The sequence below is a fragment of the Eleginops maclovinus genome, chromosome 3 (genome assembly GCF_036324505.1).
Source record: "Eleginops maclovinus isolate JMC-PN-2008 ecotype Puerto Natales chromosome 3, JC_Emac_rtc_rv5, whole genome shotgun sequence".
NCBI classification, from domain to species: domain Eukaryota; kingdom Metazoa; phylum Chordata; class Actinopteri; order Perciformes; family Eleginopidae; genus Eleginops; species Eleginops maclovinus.
The window spans coordinates 15,134,475-15,152,362 of NC_086351.1; the positions used below are offsets into that span (position 1 = coordinate 15,134,475).

The 17,888-nt window shown below is 38.2% G+C and overlaps 2 protein-coding genes across 2 annotated transcripts in view; both read right to left on the bottom strand.

Annotated features, from left to right (window-relative positions):
- Positions 1–1,731: 1,731 nt before the first annotated feature.
- On the bottom strand, positions 1,732–10,003 carry scgn (secretagogin, EF-hand calcium binding protein). The gene is made up of 11 exons (XM_063880229.1): positions 9,784–10,003; positions 9,257–9,327; positions 7,206–7,298; positions 5,587–5,676; positions 5,136–5,192; positions 4,863–4,940; positions 4,722–4,777; positions 4,474–4,519; positions 3,845–3,904; positions 2,599–2,667; positions 1,732–2,288 (listed from the first exon to the last, which is right to left on the bottom strand). The coding sequence occupies exons 1-11, from the start codon at positions 9,968–9,970 to the stop codon at positions 2,157–2,159; spliced, it is 939 nt and encodes a 312-aa protein (XP_063736299.1). The 5' UTR covers positions 9,971–10,003; the 3' UTR covers positions 1,732–2,156.
- A 122-nt stretch (positions 10,004–10,125) lies between these two features.
- Positions 10,126–17,888, bottom strand: part of LOC134862170 (F-actin-uncapping protein LRRC16A-like) — a 61,287-nt gene continuing 53,524 nt past the window's right edge. The window contains 6 exon segments of the mRNA XM_063879916.1: positions 10,126–13,477; positions 14,320–14,469; positions 14,576–14,845; positions 15,467–15,503; positions 17,095–17,305; positions 17,410–17,667. Coding sequence (XP_063735986.1) covers positions 13,299–13,477; positions 14,320–14,469; positions 14,576–14,845; positions 15,467–15,503; positions 17,095–17,305; positions 17,410–17,667 — 1,105 coding nt within the window. The 3' untranslated portion in view covers positions 10,126–13,298.

Sequence of the window (17,888 nt, forward strand, 5' to 3'; positions counted from 1 at the left end):
GTTCTCTCTCTCTCTCTCTCTCTCTCTCTCTCTCTCTCTCTCTCTGCCTGTCTCTCTCTCTCCGTCTTTCTCTCTTTCTCTCTTTCTCTCTTTTCTCTCTTTTTGATAAGCATAAATGTTACCAAGGCACCAAATATAATTGCAAAGACCAAATCAGGCCACAATGCATACAAGGTAACTGGTGCTTTAAATGTTGCACATTTGATGTACATTTCCTTTACAAAAGGTTAAACTCAAAATGCCCGTTTGTTTGACCGTAGCTTCCACCTTAATTTTTCTTGATTTTGCATCACTTGTGCTGTGTTCTTGGCTCTATTTAAAGCAGATCAAGCACTAGAGCTACAGTACCTCAGGGGAAGCTCTTGTTAATGTGACGTCGATAGAACACCTTTATATAACTGCACGATAGCCTGTTTAGGATCTCAGAGCAATGCTGTTCTGGGCTGTCTGACTGTGAGGTAACCCTTTATTTATCTCTAAGTAAAGCGCTGTAAGGCCAAAATTTAGCCTTATTCAACAATAAATATAATAAGAGAATACAATCAGAGAAAACAGCCCATTTGTCTCCACGTTATCCACTTAGAAAATATTATTATAAGCCAATTAAACTAAATATGTTATTGATTTTGCATTCAATAGAGTGCTTCATCATTGCTTCTACTTTGATGCTGGGAATGATCAGATGTTGTCCCCTCTTAATGAGGTCTGTGGAAAGAGGGGGGTAAAGCTTTCAGCCCAAATGGGTAGTTGTTTGTTTTTCAGCAGCTGTGTAGCGGCTGCTCTGCCCACACGAATATACACAATCATAAGCCCTTCACCGTAAAGTACAATACACACACGCAAACACTTATGCAAGTGTATCTCTTCACTGTATTAACACACTATCTAAAGACTCTTTCTGTTTGTCGTTTAATGTTTGTAGTTGTTCCTCTCTGTTTAATGAACACACACACACACACACACACACACACACACACACACACACACACACACACACACACACACACACACACACACACACACACACACACACACACACACACACACACACACACACACACACACACACACACAGATGGAGACATTATCGAACCACACACTCCAGCTTTGTGGCCACAAGGACAATAGGGCGGTCTGAGGCAGGGTAAAGCTTTTAGGTCTGCACCATTAGCTCCCTTTTAGTGACCCGGGAGGGATCCTTCTACTTAACCACGCTGGTTTTCATACTAAGACTTAACAAACAAAGACTGGCCTTGTAGGCTGCTGTTGTACCTCACAAGAAAAGTGTCACAGTGACCTGAGTAACAGTGTGACCGGGGGGGGTGGGGGATAAAACTGTTCAGTTTAAATGATAAGACCTTAGTTACCTGTTCAGCTAAATTGATTCACAAATAGAATATCAGACTTTAAATGACCAGAAGCTTTGTTTGTCTTTACAAGTACCACTTTTTGATTCATATATGGTCGTTTTACATAATATTATACTTCAATTCATTGTAAAAAGAGCACCCTTCATCACTGTTGGTGACTTATGCATGTCTTCTAATATTTCCCGCAGTAATGTGCTTTTTCTACTTATGTTTATGTTATTAAGTGTTAATGTTAAATGTTACATCCCTCAGAAAAAGTAAATAAATAAAGACACACATTTAATCCTTGTTGGTTCAAATTTAATTTCTCATTTATATTTATACGTTTTATTAGAGAAAAAAAACAGACAAACCAATGTGGTCAGCATTATGTCTTGTTTTATTTCCTTTTCAGAGCAATATATTAAAATCACAACAACATATTATATTTCAGCCTTCTGTGTCAGATAAACATGCAAATTGCGAAACGACAGTAATAGGTACTGCAGCACCACCCAACTGATTATTAGAGCACACATCTCACAGCACAGACAGTCAATTGGGCACAATTACATCTCATTCCTTTCATTTTGGACTGCATCATGCACAAAAAAGCTGTCATTTAATTCATTTTTGACAATGTATCAAATCGTTTTGTTTTTTTAAACATTTTCAGATCAATTAACTTTATGTGTTTTGACCTTAAATAACCCAGAAATTAGACTGATCTGGATAAAAACAACACTTTCGACCATTGATAGCTATACAGAGTCGGTGTTTCATGATACATTCTCATGAAATAGCTCTTTAACTGAGTTTATGTTTGACTCCCAGACACAGAGCCAGCTCATTTCTCTGGATCTTTCCGTCCTTGTTGACATCACAGTGACGCAGCAGAACGCCTCGCAGCTTGTCCAGCTCAGGACCTGTGAGATTGGGCTGAAGAGGACAGAAGAGAGAGGAAGGGAGAGTGGAACTGCGTTATACTTCTAGCTAAAAATCAACACTATGCCAGAGTGGAGTCACATACTGTGTGCAATTAAGAGTTGACATAGTTATAAATAGAGTTGGTTTTGGCAAAAAAGCTAAAATGACTGATTCTACATGTGTAGAAAAGGAAATATTATCAGCAATTTAGGATAATTACAAAGATATATATTTGTACACTACAACAACATTTTTTGATAAACAACATTTAAATCTAAATGTCACAAAACATGTTTGCAAGAACTGCAGCACAGTGTCATACCCTGACCAGGCCCATCATGTCTTTGACAAAGCCGTCCACCTCTGGACCCTCCAGCGCTCCAGTCTTACTCTGACCAGGAAGGGAAGAAAAGAGAAAAGACAGAAAAGGAGGATTACTTCATCTAACTCACATCCTGAGGAAATTCAGTCAGTCATTACTCTTCCTTTTCTGGGCGTATTCATTTGGTTTATTTGTGGGGCTGTATCACTTTCTAGAGACTATTTGCAGTACATATAAGAATCCTGGAGAGTTTGCATGCGTATCAGCTGCTCACATCATTACACAATAAACACAATCTGGTGAGAAATTCTTGTAATCCTCCTCCTCGCTGCAGTTGTGCACCACTTTTGAATGATGGAAGTGATGATGAGAAGGGATAAAAGTTAAATGGACTTGCATTTATGTAGCCGTTTTTACACAACATTTACCCGTTCACAAATGCATTCAGGGCTGCCATGCAAGGCGCCTGCTTATCATCTCAACTAATGGACAATCATGCACACACACGCCAAAGGATGTGCCTTGGGAAACAATTTGAGGTTTTGTATCTATCACACAGATACTTTCCGGCCGGCTTGCTGTCTACTTTGATACCACAGCCTCTCAACATGCGACCAAAGATGAAATCTGTATTATTCTGACCATCTTAACCCTCTTTTTGCAAAGCTTAAAAAAAGGGCTACTTGCTGTGCTGTTAAGTGCTTCGATAAATGCACGTGTGAACCATCATTGACTGGTGCTGAAAGTGACCATAGCACACCTCCCACAAAGCTTTTCCAGACATTAAAGTTAGTGCAGGCAGAATAAATATGTTTCACTTAAGTCATTCATACATGCACTATATAGACAAGGTCATAAATACCAATTAGGGGAAGCTTAATAGTGACTGCTGATTGGAATTATTTACTCATATCGGGAGCTGTTCTGTGAACAAATCTGAAAAGGTTATCCCTGAAAGTGACTAGACAACATAATGAGTACATCATTTGATTATGTTTCATTATAGAGGAAAGGGAGCTAAGTGGATTCACTGTTGCTGTAACAAGTCCTCTTCTGCTCAACCCCACACATTGTGCATATTTGAGAGTGATAATTGGGAATGGAAAATGTTCCCACAACATAGAATTTCCTTTAGGCTGTTTGAAGACCTTGCTGTGTTAAATGCCCACATGCACACATACTTTCTTGCAGGAGAACATTATGAAAAATCATCATCTGTGTCCCACCAGTGTGTTTGTGTACTTACAACATCGTAATGTTCAAAGATCTTCGTAAAGTCTCTCTTTCTCTCGTCTTTCCCGCATGCCTTAGGAATAGAATAGAGGAGTTGTGAGATTTGGATAAATAAGTTCATAATAACAGAAATGTTTTAAATTGTCACAACATGATTTACTTCAATGTGATAAATGGCTCTGTCAAATTGTGATGCTTGATAATGACACTATACTTGCAACTCAGACGATACTTATTCATTACTAATGAGATTCAAAATGCATATTCAATGAATTCTTAACAACTTAGTTTTGATTTCATGTTTATCAGGGCAATTTGCTGATTTTGTGTTTTAATTATTGGAACAAATTTTAAAAGTAATCGTCAATTTATTATTTGACTTCCACTGTTCTTCTACTCCATTTGAATGTTTTTACAGTAAAACAACGTTTTTCCAAGTCATTGTGTTCTCTTAGTTTTCAGTTGGAGTGTGCCCTTTGACTGCTCTGTCTGAAATTATACAGCCAACCCAAGCCAATCTTTGTTGTCCAACAAGAACCAAATGTTGCTTGATTACATTCCCACACTGTTTTTTTTATTTTAGAAAAGAATGGAAAGAGTACCTTAATTTCAGTATAATGTAACAAATGTAAATACACTTACATCCATTTGGAACTGGAGAAGGAAATTCTCCTCTAAAGCCAAGATCCTAAATGAGGAAAAAAAAAAAGATTTCTTGAGGTGAAATTGTTAAAACAGTCTTTTTTTTAGATTGTTAACAGTTAGCAACATTAATTTGACACTATCTGACAAAAGTGTCATACAACAGAGATTCCATTATATTTGACAGATATCTTAACATTGGAGGGACTTTTTACTACAAATCTTCTTTCTTGCTGGCTGAAAAGTACCTGGCCAAGTCATTCAAGTCCAGAGAGCCATCCTTATTTTTGTCAAAGATTTTCATCTTCAAGAAAAAAAGATGTAGTCCTGTTAGAAATTCTGTCATTAACTGTTTTATAGTTAGACAAAGTATGGAACTGTGTAACTACCATTGTGTCTGTGTATTCCTCCAGTTTATCAGATGACACTTCCTTTTGATGATTTTGAAAGAGATCTTTCAGGAAAGCCTGAGAACAAAAGTTAATCATCAGACACTTCAGAAAAATCTGCATTTACCAAAGAAGAAGAGGACAAACATCTCAGTATATGAACAGGAAGTAGTTTCTAAGGGCTGCAGTCATTCTCTGCCACTGCGATCACTAGGGTTGGTTCCTCATGCAGAAACATATGTAAGGGTTCTGCTTTTTGTCTGGCAATTTTACCTTGAGCTCCCGAGCTGATATGTAGCCGCTGCAGTCAACATCGTACTTCCTCCATATCTACAGTAAGTAGGAAAGGGAAATAAATGCTTGCATTAAATGTACAGTGGTGATACATAGATTTCAACTAGTCAACTAAGATAGTTGTGTTTTTCTAGTTCTTGTTTGTGTGATTGCTGACTAGAAAGCATTAGGCTGATCACACAATCACATAGTTTTGTACACAACAGTAATCCAGTAAAACAATCAAATATGTCAATGATAAGCAACAAAGGTCAGTTGCAGTCACTTCATTTATATTTTGGAACCGCTGGCATCCGGATACCTCTAATTTGTGTGGTGTTGATGCTCCTGTATAATTCTCACTGGTCCTTAAGTTTTATATTGACAGATTGTTGTACACAATGGTTTTTTGCACATCTCAAATTATGTTTGGTATGGTCTATGACCTTACCTTCATAAAGTCAACGCTGTTGTCCAGCGTAGCTTCTCTGTGGAAAATTAACAGGAAGTTCTCATCTTCAGGGAGGATCATATTGGCCAACTGAAAAACAAGGTAGAGATCAGAGCAGAGATCAGTGATTGGATAATGCAATTCTGTCTAGCTTTCAATCTGGAAAAGTATTGTCCATTTTAGTCTTACATACAGTTACAAGTGTACAGCAGTCACATAAAGTCCAGAATAGTTCAGGCTTATCCAGACCGGTCTCGTAACTCGATCTGATCAGGGATCAGTTTTTATTATTTTACATTGTCTGTGTCAAATAAAGTGTGTGGGTTATCCTAAAGCTGTAGACACTGTGCTGTACAGAATACAGAAAGATACTTTTTATTGTATGAAGATGGCAGCAGAAGTTTCAGCCGCAGAAGCCACATCCTCTGCAAACTAAACCAATGCAGGGCTACATACAAAGAAGGACATGTGACAATTAATGATTTAGTGTTGTTGGGATGACCCACACTACTGTAGCTCCTCCTGGCGCCGCTCCAGCTCATGATGCTCCTCTTTTCTGTCCTCTTTTAATAGTATCAGCATTCCATTAGCAGATTAAACTGGCTCCCATCTCAAATGTATAACATAGGCTGATACTGCGGCAATTTGCTTCAGAAAGCGCAATGCACCAACATTGATGTTATCTTGATAAGAGCCAGAGAGCATGGATTAAGAAAAGTTGTGGAGAAAAGTTGGAAGGATATTTAGTTGGCAGGATGTGCACAAAGAGGTTTGACCACACAGTTCCTGCATCAGTCAGATTGAATCAGACATAAAGGGATGATATATTTTCCGGCATTCATGAATAAGAGCCAATGCACTTGGGTCTGTGGTTTAATGCATTACTGTAAATTATTGTTCTAATGAATGTGTATATGTTCTTTTTAAAAAAGTAAAAAACAATGGATCGCACTTCCATTACGCCAAGAGCTGCATCAATTACTCAGAGCGGAGGCTGAGGGAGCAATTTCATGAAAAAAAAAAAGGGGCCTCACATTTCTGGGAAACAACCGCAGCATGTTAATTTGTCAATAAAGCTGGGATTCATTAAATAAACTGCCCAATTAAAAAAGACATTAGAGAATCAACAATAATTGAGTGTGCAAAAGGATCCATAAAGTGTTTGGATCAGTTATTTTACCTATTCAGACAAGATTACAGTAGTGCATACTGCTATTTAAATTCAGTAGATCAGATTCAGTATCATCTGTGAACCTCTGTATATAATCCTATTTAAAACTCCTCACTACAGGGTGGCTTAGGAAGAGTATCATCAATCCCGGAAATACTTTTTCCATCTTCTTCAATATGGTACAAGCAGCATCATTGTTATGGATACATTAGATAAACAGAAGATGAGATGGATACAGGAAAACAGGGAGGGGGAGTGGAGAAAGAGATTGGGGTAAGTGAAATAGATGAGTCGGAGAAAGGAGGGGCGGAGGAGAGGAAGATACATGAAGAATAAAGAGGAAGTTGGCATGAGAAGGTTTTCAGTGTGCAGAATGAAGCAGAGAGATGTTGATCTCAAAGCAAAACAAGTAAAAAATGAGTAAGCGATTTCAGAAATAGTATAGTACTTCCTGAATCTGTAGTTTCCCATCAGCAGTTTCATCGTAGGCGGACATAAACCTTTGCTTAAGCCTCTGGACCCTCTCTTCAGTCACTTTATCCTGTGGACACACAATAGGTTAAAATAACACATAGATTGTGTTGCCCTAGGTCCACCATTAAACTACACAGAGACATTATGATGATACAGTACAGGATGGGGCAAAGTGCTGTGGTGAACATGGTTAATTGTTCAAAAAACGACTTGTTCTAAAACATTGATTCACTTAAGCCACATGTTTAAACATATTAGAAAAGAAAGATAAAGGATTAACACTTCACTTGATGAGTCACAGTTATTTCCTGCTGTCACCCATTCTCTGTAAAGCATTTATGTAACTCACTCTACATGTCCTTGGTCAACCTGGTCTTTATGATGCACAAAATAAAATTGATGCACAGAATGTACATATTCTAGAAGAAGATAACTACATATAAATATAATGAAAAAGCTATAATAGTGTGTTGCATACTAATCTGGGTTATAAATCACATTTCCTTTTCCTGTCAAGATCATGCTCTCTTTTTTTCAACCACAGCTCAGAAAATAAAGCACAAAGCAACTCAAGGCAAGACATTTTTCAGCCTTTGTAGTTACTTTAAAAAAAAATTAGAAGCCAATCATCTCTTTGGAAACCATCCATCACTGATCTGTAACTATAGAAACGTGTTGATCTGGGGTGCTGAACTGTGAATCATGGTTTTGTGCAGGGCAGAGCAAACAGTCTGCAGACAACCAGGTGCCAGATCCTTGGTCATTACAGTGACAACACTTTATCTTCAGCATTAGCTTTATATCAGACACTTGTTTGGCGCCTGCAATCTCCTGTTGCTAAGCAGAAGTTTGAAAAGCATACTTGACTTAATGGACACAATCAACTCTATGTGCACTGCATAACAAACCCATGTGTTCATGTTTATACTTACATATTACAGTGTATTAAATTCAATAAATTGCATGTGAGCAAATCATTTAAACTGTGGTAATTCAAAAAGGTAAAATCTGCATAAATACAGAATATTTTGCCCCAGAGGAAGTTAAAAAAACAAAACATAATGATAGAGAGCCATTTGGTAAATGTCCTGCAATGGTGGAATAAAGTATAATAGAATGACTGTACCATTACACATACACAGCAGTACGTATCCTGGGGACATTTATGATGGAAAGCAAGCATTAAGGAGACAGAGTGACATATGGTCGGAGGTCTGTTTGTTTTAGTAAAACCCCATTAGCGTCCAAGGGAGTCCAATCACAAGCAAACACACACTGGAACATGGAGTAATAGCTTTAGGGTTTCTATTAAAACAGGTTGGGAACCTTTCCTTTGAAATTGACCAGAGCTCTTTAATTGTGTTTTTCAAGACATCGTTACAGTCACCCCACCCATCCAGATAACTGCATGGAGGTTCAGCTGCCCACACAGCAAAGATCAGTGCAGCAAAGTCAAATGCATTTTGAAGAAGCTGATTCAAAATGTAATCTTTGCAAATGGTGTCTTATATGAAATTTTTAACTAAAACAGGAAAACTTGGAGAACCCTTTTTATGCAGATCATTACAGTTATTTCAACTTTAAAAACAAATATTGACAACTAATAGGCCATGAACATGAAAAATAGCAAGATTAGCTAAGAAATAAATGAACTGTATGTCCTTATTCTTATTCCCTTAAAAATAGACATTAATTTCTGAATACTCAAACCAATAAGTATGCAGAATTCAAAGTAACCTTTTATTCATCTTACCTACTTGGTTTGAACTTAGTGTAGAACGAGTAGATTGCTTTGACTTAATCATATCGCTCAATGCAATGAGTTGCTGCCTTGTGATTGTGTGATGACATATTTGCATTATTAAGCTTTTGAACATGTGTACCTGATATAGTGACTGGTGAGTATATTGACACAGTGAAGTATCATAATATTTCCAAATCAAAATTATATTGCGTGTGTTACATGCACTGTATTAAATGGCTGTCATCATAAATGATGGATAAATTCATCCACAGTAGTCTCACCTTTGGACTTATTTTCTTCATCATGTGACGGAAAAAGTCATCAAGCTCTTTATCCTCAATGTAGCCATTATCTGTCAGATAAAAAACAAAGAGACAAATCCTGAGGTTAAAGATCAAGTAAAGAGAGTCTGCAAAACAATTCTAATTCAAAGTCACTTAGGTACGATACCACTACTTAATTATTGTCATATTCAAAGGTTTGTAAAGGGTTGTTGCTCAATGTGAATGCACTTTCCCTTTTATAATTCACCCTGTTTTCATGAGTGTACACATACATGTACATGTATTTATTGTTCAAATAGGTTGACTTATAGCTGTACTCTATTCAAATACAAAAAACAGATGACAAAGCTATTTTGCAATGTCAATATGCATTTGTACCACAAGAACTTAAATTACTTCCCACACTAGAATTCACATAAGTCTAAGAGTTGTCTGTCAAACAACAGCAGAAGATGCATTTGAAGTACTGTGCTATCTTTGGATGAAGAAAATGGAAAAACCATGAACATTTCAAAGGTCCTCACCATCTGCATCAAAGTGTTGCCAGATTTCCAGGAAACCAGCTGCATCCAGGTTATCAAAAGCAGTGTCCATTTTGATAAGAAAAGGCAAAGTAAGCTGTCGACCGAGGAGTGAGGAGACAAGTTGTGTTGCACTGTTTGTGAGGAGACAAGTTGTGTTGCACTGTTTAGATGCCTGCTTGGTTAACATATGCTCTTTCTGACTTGTGAAAACCACACCTTCTCTGGGTGTGTGTCAGAGAGAGAGGGGAAACTGTAGGATTGTTTTTGCCATCTGGTGGTTGTATTGTTACACTGCAAAGCATATCTTGAAAAAAAACACAATGCAGAGATGAAAAAGCCTGTAAAATTATTTTAATCAATATTATTTGCATGAAGAAATGTCCAACACCAGCAGAATGACTTAGTGAAACCTTGATCCATGACAAAATGGAACAATTAACAAACCAAGACTGATAAATAGCAAATGTGTAATTTTTTTCTAGCTCAAGGAAAACGGTCATTGTTTTGCGTCATTTATTTTTTGACTCATAAAGAAAGAAACATTAAATTGATTACATGTCATAACAAATTAATACATACAAATAATTAATTTCTACATTTATCAACACAATGTACATATGAGAGGAAAAACAACAAAGGATCAAGACATCAACGGCCACTGTGTTTATTCCAAATAAGTTACAAACAAACCCCTAGTATAGTAGTGTATTTAGTAGCAAAACAACATAGGATTTGCCTTGTTCAGATAGGCGTGTGAATGCATCACAGTGTGTATATTACACATACGTATACACACATGCACACTCCTACATGTATGAAAGCACATATATACAAACAGTACAACTCACATCATGCAGTCACACACACACGTAGACTCAGGAGTCTAGACTCAAGAGTCTAGACTCAATGCTACTTTTCACTTATTTTCACTTTCTCCACTCCATGCATCGACAACAATTAAGCTGATTCTCATTTATCAGAGTTTCAATCTTTCACAAAACTCGACAGAAACACAGCCAGCTGCTTCTGAATTCTCAAACCTGGAGAAGAGGTGTCCATGTGATTTTAGTACATACTGGACAGTAGTGTTATTTTTTCCCCTGTGTCCTGGAAAACCTTTCAAATTCAAATAGATTTTTGAGACAGAACGTTAACCGAAGCAGTTGTTGACATCAGACACTAGAATAACTATTTACAGCAGTAACAGTGTTATTTCCCGATCCATGATGAGTGACAAAGAAGCAGAATGTTATCATAATAATCCTACAAAAAGACATCGATAGACACCATAGGAAAAGGTGCACCAGTAAGACCTTTGGCCCTGACTTTATTTAGACTCAAAATACAAGTTGTGCCCCTTTCACACTGCGAATGAAGAACGATGTCAGGTGCACGTTCAGTATTAATGTTGGAGCACAGTTTGCCACACAACAACTAGATAGTCAATAGTAAAAGTAATTCCACAGTGGTTTATTTCATAATAAACATTAGTTGGATCTCAGAGAGATGTTAAAGGGATATAATGCTGCATTAACTTCATATATGATAATGGCAGAAATTTCACAGATTCCCATCCTAATGACACATAATCATTTTTGTCATCAGCTTGTAAAATGGCGATGTTGATTTGGCAAAATAGCACTATAGCAATTAGATTTGACAAAAGGAATCCACATTTTGCTTTGCTTTTTTAAAGTAAAATACCAGAAAAAATCAAAGTATTTAGTTATAATTACGACTAGAATAATCATGATATTTTTTGGGATAATGAGGTAACAAAACAAAGACATAATGCAGCATGTTATAAAGCAAATAAACAATCGAATGCTAAGTGTAAACACTGAAGATGGATGTACATGTGGCCTCACACCTCAGTTACCATTTTTTAAAGCTTTTGTCAATTAATGATACGATGAATGATTTTGCACATTATTTTAGGGATCTATTTGTTGAATACCTAGCAGTGTGAAAAGGGCATTGCTTGCACTTAAAATACAAAGATAAGAGGTGTCTGCCTGAGACTTGTTGTTGTGGAACAAAGTAAATATGAACTGAATTTGAAAGCCCTGAATGTCAGGTCTGCAGTGATGAAGGCTGGAGTTCCCTCAGTTTTGCACTTTTACACAAAGATCACACAAGAGGTTATTGTCTGGATTAAAAGAGCTTTTGAAATGGAAAGCAAATGTCAGTTTTTTTTGTGTTACCTTCAAGTAGGTTATTTATGACATTCCTCTTTTAGAGTAAGGTCTTTGCTTTCATTGGACAATCAGCACACCACGGGAATGTTAATGCACGTGTGTTATCATAAGTGAGGAATCAATCTGTCTTAAAGAGCAATTCAGAGTCTGACTGTGACAAACACTGTGAACCACACAGTTCACTTTAAAAGTCTCATTTGAGTTAACCAGCAAAAAAAAGAAGAAGCTATTTAGTTTTGTTTACTTGACAAAAAACCCACTACAGACATGTTTATGCTGGAACTCTGTATTGCACTTTAATGACAGGCGTCTACTAGATACACTTTTTTTTTTACCCACAGTGCTTTAACACAGAGAATAGTGTTAGTTAACAGTGCTGGAGCCTTATTGATTGGTTTTCAGTGAAGTTAAAGTGTACCAAAGTCCTCTCAAAGCAACACTTCATATGGTCACTCCAACTCTCATGCACAGAGACAGCTCAGTTTTCTATCCTATGATAAAGAAAACAGTGAGTCTCCTCTTAGCGACATGTAGATAAGGTGTTAGGCGAGCTACATCAAAGGTGTATTTTGATTGATGATGGGCCGAGATTCTCAGCTGAACCTGTACTATCCTGGAAAACAATGTCAAACAATTGCATAATGGATTCAGTCACCTCTGAAGTCCAGAGAGAAGTAACTTGCACATACTGAAAAAATAACATGTAGAAAAATCTATACAGATGCCATTGGGGCCTGGTCAGGTTGTATGTTAGAGTTCAAGTACAGAACAGCGATCGTGGTAATGTTGTTACACGTGTTTGGTGTTTTCAATAAACACTCATGGTTTCAATGTCTATCTTTTGCACAAAAAGTCTGCTGGTTCCTGAAGCATCAATTCTTTTCCTTAGTGGTTTACAAAAGTTTCAGTATTCGGTCCCCATAGGAACCATTTCTTTACATCCTGAAACGGGTATCTTTTAGAAACATGAGGTTTTACCTGAAAGCAAAGAGTAGGAATGAAAAAAGGAGAAAAGGCTGTTTGTTAGAAGGAAGCTCTTAGGAGAATTAGCACAGTTTGGTTCATTAGGTGACACATATTTGAAAAGTTAGAATATCCCCCAAAGTGTTAATAATAATAATAATGTTGTCATAGATTACCCAACCTTTAATTTGAAACTGTGGATAACCTGATATATTTCAGCAGGTCTTCCTGCAAACCAAACTGGATTTGTACTTTAATATAAATGAAAACATATCTTTAAGATTCCCACTTAGTTGCTTTTCTAAATTAAATCATGTCAGTCTTGTCAACAGATTTTTGTTGTTTTTGTCCTACTTATATTAAAATAAAGTCTTTATCTGCCTCCTCCCCAGAGTCCGATGACTTCTTGGCCTCTGCCTTGTCCTTTTCTGATTTTGGATATTGCTCCTTTGTCTTGAAGGAGCTTTGATCCTCAGGGTTGACACGGAGACGGCCAGGTCGCTGAATGGAGTCTGACACCGAGCCTTTCCTCCCTGAAAGCAAGAGAAAGGTGAAGATGAGAATGACAGACAGAGGAAGGAAGGGAGAGAAATGAAGAAGAGAGGGAACCTCTCTTTTTCACTTTATGAATTATTTTAAGATAAAGCTGTTTTTAGTTACTGCTACAGCCGGCTCATTTTCCAATGCTAGCCTTGCAGCCAGTTGAAACATAAACTGAAGCAGGAAATGATGTAAAGCACCTCAATCAAACCTGCTTTTTCAGAGAGCTTCTTAACATTGAGGACGCAAATAGAAGACCCCAGAGGGCTGAAAAGCAAGGTAGACAAGACATATGAAGTCTACTCACACTGTGTGTAAATGTCCATTGTTAAAACTGCCCCTTCCAGCTTTTAAGTCTCTCTGGATTCATTCGATAACTATTTCTAAAGAGATTTTCATTTAGCTAACAGCAGGAATTATGGACATAAACATGAATCAGATGTGTGTACCTCTGACAGGCCCCAGAGGGCGTCACTGATAACAAACACAGGAAGGAAGAAAGGGTAGCGAGAAAAAAAGTGTAACCAAAGACAGGACGTATATATAAGAACATCAGAGGGAAGGTATGAAAGACAGACAGACAGAAATCCTCAAGCTGCCAGGCTGCCTGTTAAGTAATAGATAAAACTGCTGTCAGATCCTGACATCAAATATCTTCCTGTCTATCTAGGAAAGATTTTCTCTTCGGATGAAGAAGAGAAAAGTGTGTTAGTAGGAAGATGACATTTAGATTTTTGATCAGCAGTTCATTTCAATGCAGTTGAAAATCTATTTTCTCATTAACCCCGCTGCATGAATGGGCTAACTGGAAATATTCAAAGATTTTGTGACCCACCATCCTGAGTGGTTTTATTGGCAGAGCCTGCTGACTGCAGACCTGTCTGTCCTTCTTTGTCTTTCTCTGACACCGTCTTCTTCAGTGTGGAAGGAAGAACTGAGACCTTAGGAGACCCAGGGCCACTGCTTAGAAGATCTGAGCTATCATCTGTCAGGAAATGTATAACAAAAAAAATATATATCAACATAATATCCCATCCATATAATCTTGCAGGAAGACAAAAAAAATATGATAGCAAAAATCAATGTCATACCTATGCTCCTGCTGGTGCTGCTGGTCCTTGGCTTCTGTGGGATGGTGGGTCGGGCAGCCAGAGCAGGCTTTGCTCCCTGCGGCACCGGAGGTTTGGGACTGAGTGGTCCTCCAGGGGAACTCGAGGAAGACGTAGCCCTGAGACGAGGGGCCCGGTCTGGCTTGTTCTCTCCACGGGGAGAGGTCTTCTCTGGAGAACCAGTTGGAGCCTCAGGTTTATTATTAGAGCCACTGGAAGACCTGCTTTCTGAATTGGTTGGCTGGGGCTTGGCTACTCACACAAAAAACAACAAAGAAATAACTCAATACAAAAATGATGCATACAATATATTTTTATCAAACCAAATCCAAAATCATAAACAGCCAAACCAGCACTTCATAATTAAATTTGTTTTCCTGCATTGTAACATCAGCTGGCTCAGAAAGAACCATACAAATAATCTGGCTGTAGGTACTCATAATTAGGGTCTGAGACCAGAGGTCGGCGAAGACCTTATTGTAACAACCCTGCAAAACACACAGAAAACAGGGAAAAGACGGGCAAAAGCACAAAAAAAGGGGTCTCGAGTCATGCTGACAGTTAGGACGCGCGAGCCTAGTGACGTGGGCGCAGCTCAGAACAGCCCCAGATTTCAGATGGTGGTTAACGCTGCTGCCCTGAACAGCTCTACATCAATTTGGATGTTTAAAAATGTCACGTTTCCATGGCAACGCATCTCTCGTCACAAACAACAGCGGACCTGCGCAGAATTCGAAGACTCGCTCATCGCTGCTTGCAGCTTTAATTATTATTATTATTATTATTATTATTATTATTATTATTATTATTATTATTATTATTATTATTATTTATACTTATTCCTTGTTTATTTCAACAGATAAAACAGCTTACCTGTTGCATTGCTGTCAGGCCTGTCAGGGCTGGAAGACTGGAGGATACAAGAAGAAATACATAAATGATGCAAAAATTCAGGAAAGTAAAAACAGTTTTCTTCTTTTTTATTCATATCTTTGAAACATTCATGATATGAATCCTAGCAAGTACACATATAGTAGAAACCTCTTTTTATAATGCGTATGCGTTATAATCTGTCGGCAGTATTTTTTAGTTTAAAGCTTTGATTTTAGCAGAGATACTAAATGTACATATAACAGTGAAAACCAACATTCAAACACAAGGGGGCGCCTTCGTGCTAAAAATGCTCAGGATAAAGCTTTGTCACACACACACACACACACACACACACACACACACACACACACACACACACACACACACACACACACACACACACACACACACACACACACACACACACACACACACACACACACACACACACACACACACACACACACACACACACACACACACACACACACACACACACACACTTTGTATTAATGACCCACCTCCTGAATAAATCTTTTCATTACCTGTATACACAAAGACACACATGTACACACACATCGCAGACACACATGTACACACACATTGCAGACACACACACACACACACCTGGAAGCCAGCCAGCAACAAACAGATGGCAGAAGAAGCTTTAGTGCAACTGATACAAGGTCAGAAAAAAAACCCTAATGCTGCAAACACCATAACCCTCTTAGTGTACACACACACACACACACACACACACACACACACACACACACACACACACACACACACACACACACACTTCGACAACAGACTCTCAAATGGTACACAAAACATACAGTTATTGCCCTTACTAAACTCTGTGCATGTGAGTTATCTTATGCCCCCCCTTACTCTATTATTACCTTTATTTAAAAGAAGGATGTGGGCATTTTCAATAGGTGAAATATTTCCATCACATTTATGTCCAGCTTTGGGTGGTAACAGAGAATTAGCATATTAGCCTTCTTTCTCTCGTCTTCATTCGGCCCTTTTACTGTTCATGTCTCCATCTATTCCACTCAGCACTTCCCTCCTTTCACCTTGTCGTGTGGCAGAAAATACTGGTTGTTTGTGTTTTCATGTCAACATGTTGACAGGCGCAATGACTATTCTGAAGATAAACACATGTCTCAGCATCTGGGCCTGTGTGTGTGTGTGCGCGTGTATAGAAACTTAAAAAATATATATTGTTTAGAAACAGCCTTGACAAGTGGAGAATGAAGACCTACAGCACTTTGTTCCTAAAATAAATCAAATGTAAAATCCCTCCAAAGCTCATTGTCATATCACAATCAAAAACATATTTTTGTTGCTCACATCAGTTTCAGAAATAGCCATAGATAGACTGTTTCAGGGTGTCTTTTGCAGATATTATAACTTGATTCCATAATTCTAACCTAAAAGCTGTCGTGAATTGTTAAAAGTCAACAATGATTTCTTTTTATCATCTATTCTTTGCAATGTTTAGAATTAACAATCAAGCTCACTTTGTAACTGTCTGGAGTAAAGTAAAATCAGGCACACAAAGACTTTACTCACTTACACCACTTTCCCTGGTGCTGACTTTGTAAATCACACCGACTCACCTTGTGCGCTCTCCTTTCCTGCTTGGCCTTCATCTCTGCCAGGAGGCCGCTGCCCATCATCTGCAGCGCCGGATACCGCCGGCCCCCTTGAGGACTGCCCCTGCCGTCTATACACTCCCAGGGCTCGTCCATGGAGTCTGGCGTCCTCAGCTCCTCTGAGCGGTCAGAGCTGCTGCTGTAGTCTGTGGGCTGCGAGCGGCTGGAGGCGTCTCTGCACGAAATACAGGAATTACTAGTGAATCAGACTTGTGCTTGGAGACAAACTTACTTAGTGGGGGATCTTTGTTCTATAACAGAAAAAATGTTTTACTATACCTAGATCTCGGCTCAAGTGCTGGGCTCTTCAATGCCACTTTCGGTGAGGACGGCTCCTCAGGGATAGTGGCTGGTGCTGAGGATGTCCCCGAGCCTGGAGGGGTGGCCTGGTTTTTCTCAGACTTATCAGACTTGTCGGATTTGTCAGATTTATCAGATTTATCTGCTTTGTCAGATTTAGAGGAACGTTTGATAAGGTTGAGGAATCCACCTTTCTTCTTCTTCTCTCCATCCTGAGATTCTGAACCCTTGGAACGTCTGAGAGGAGACAGAAATACTTTAGAGAGTAGTACCATAGATGTTAATTTAAATGCACAGTCTTTAAAGGAAAACTACATTTACTACCTATGAAAAACAATCATGTTGCAATTTACTCTTAAGTCTGTCTTAAATATCATAAATTATCCTATTAGATATTTGTGTGAAAATGTAACAATTACAATATGAATGAATTTTGGTTTTTAAAAAAACTGTGAAAA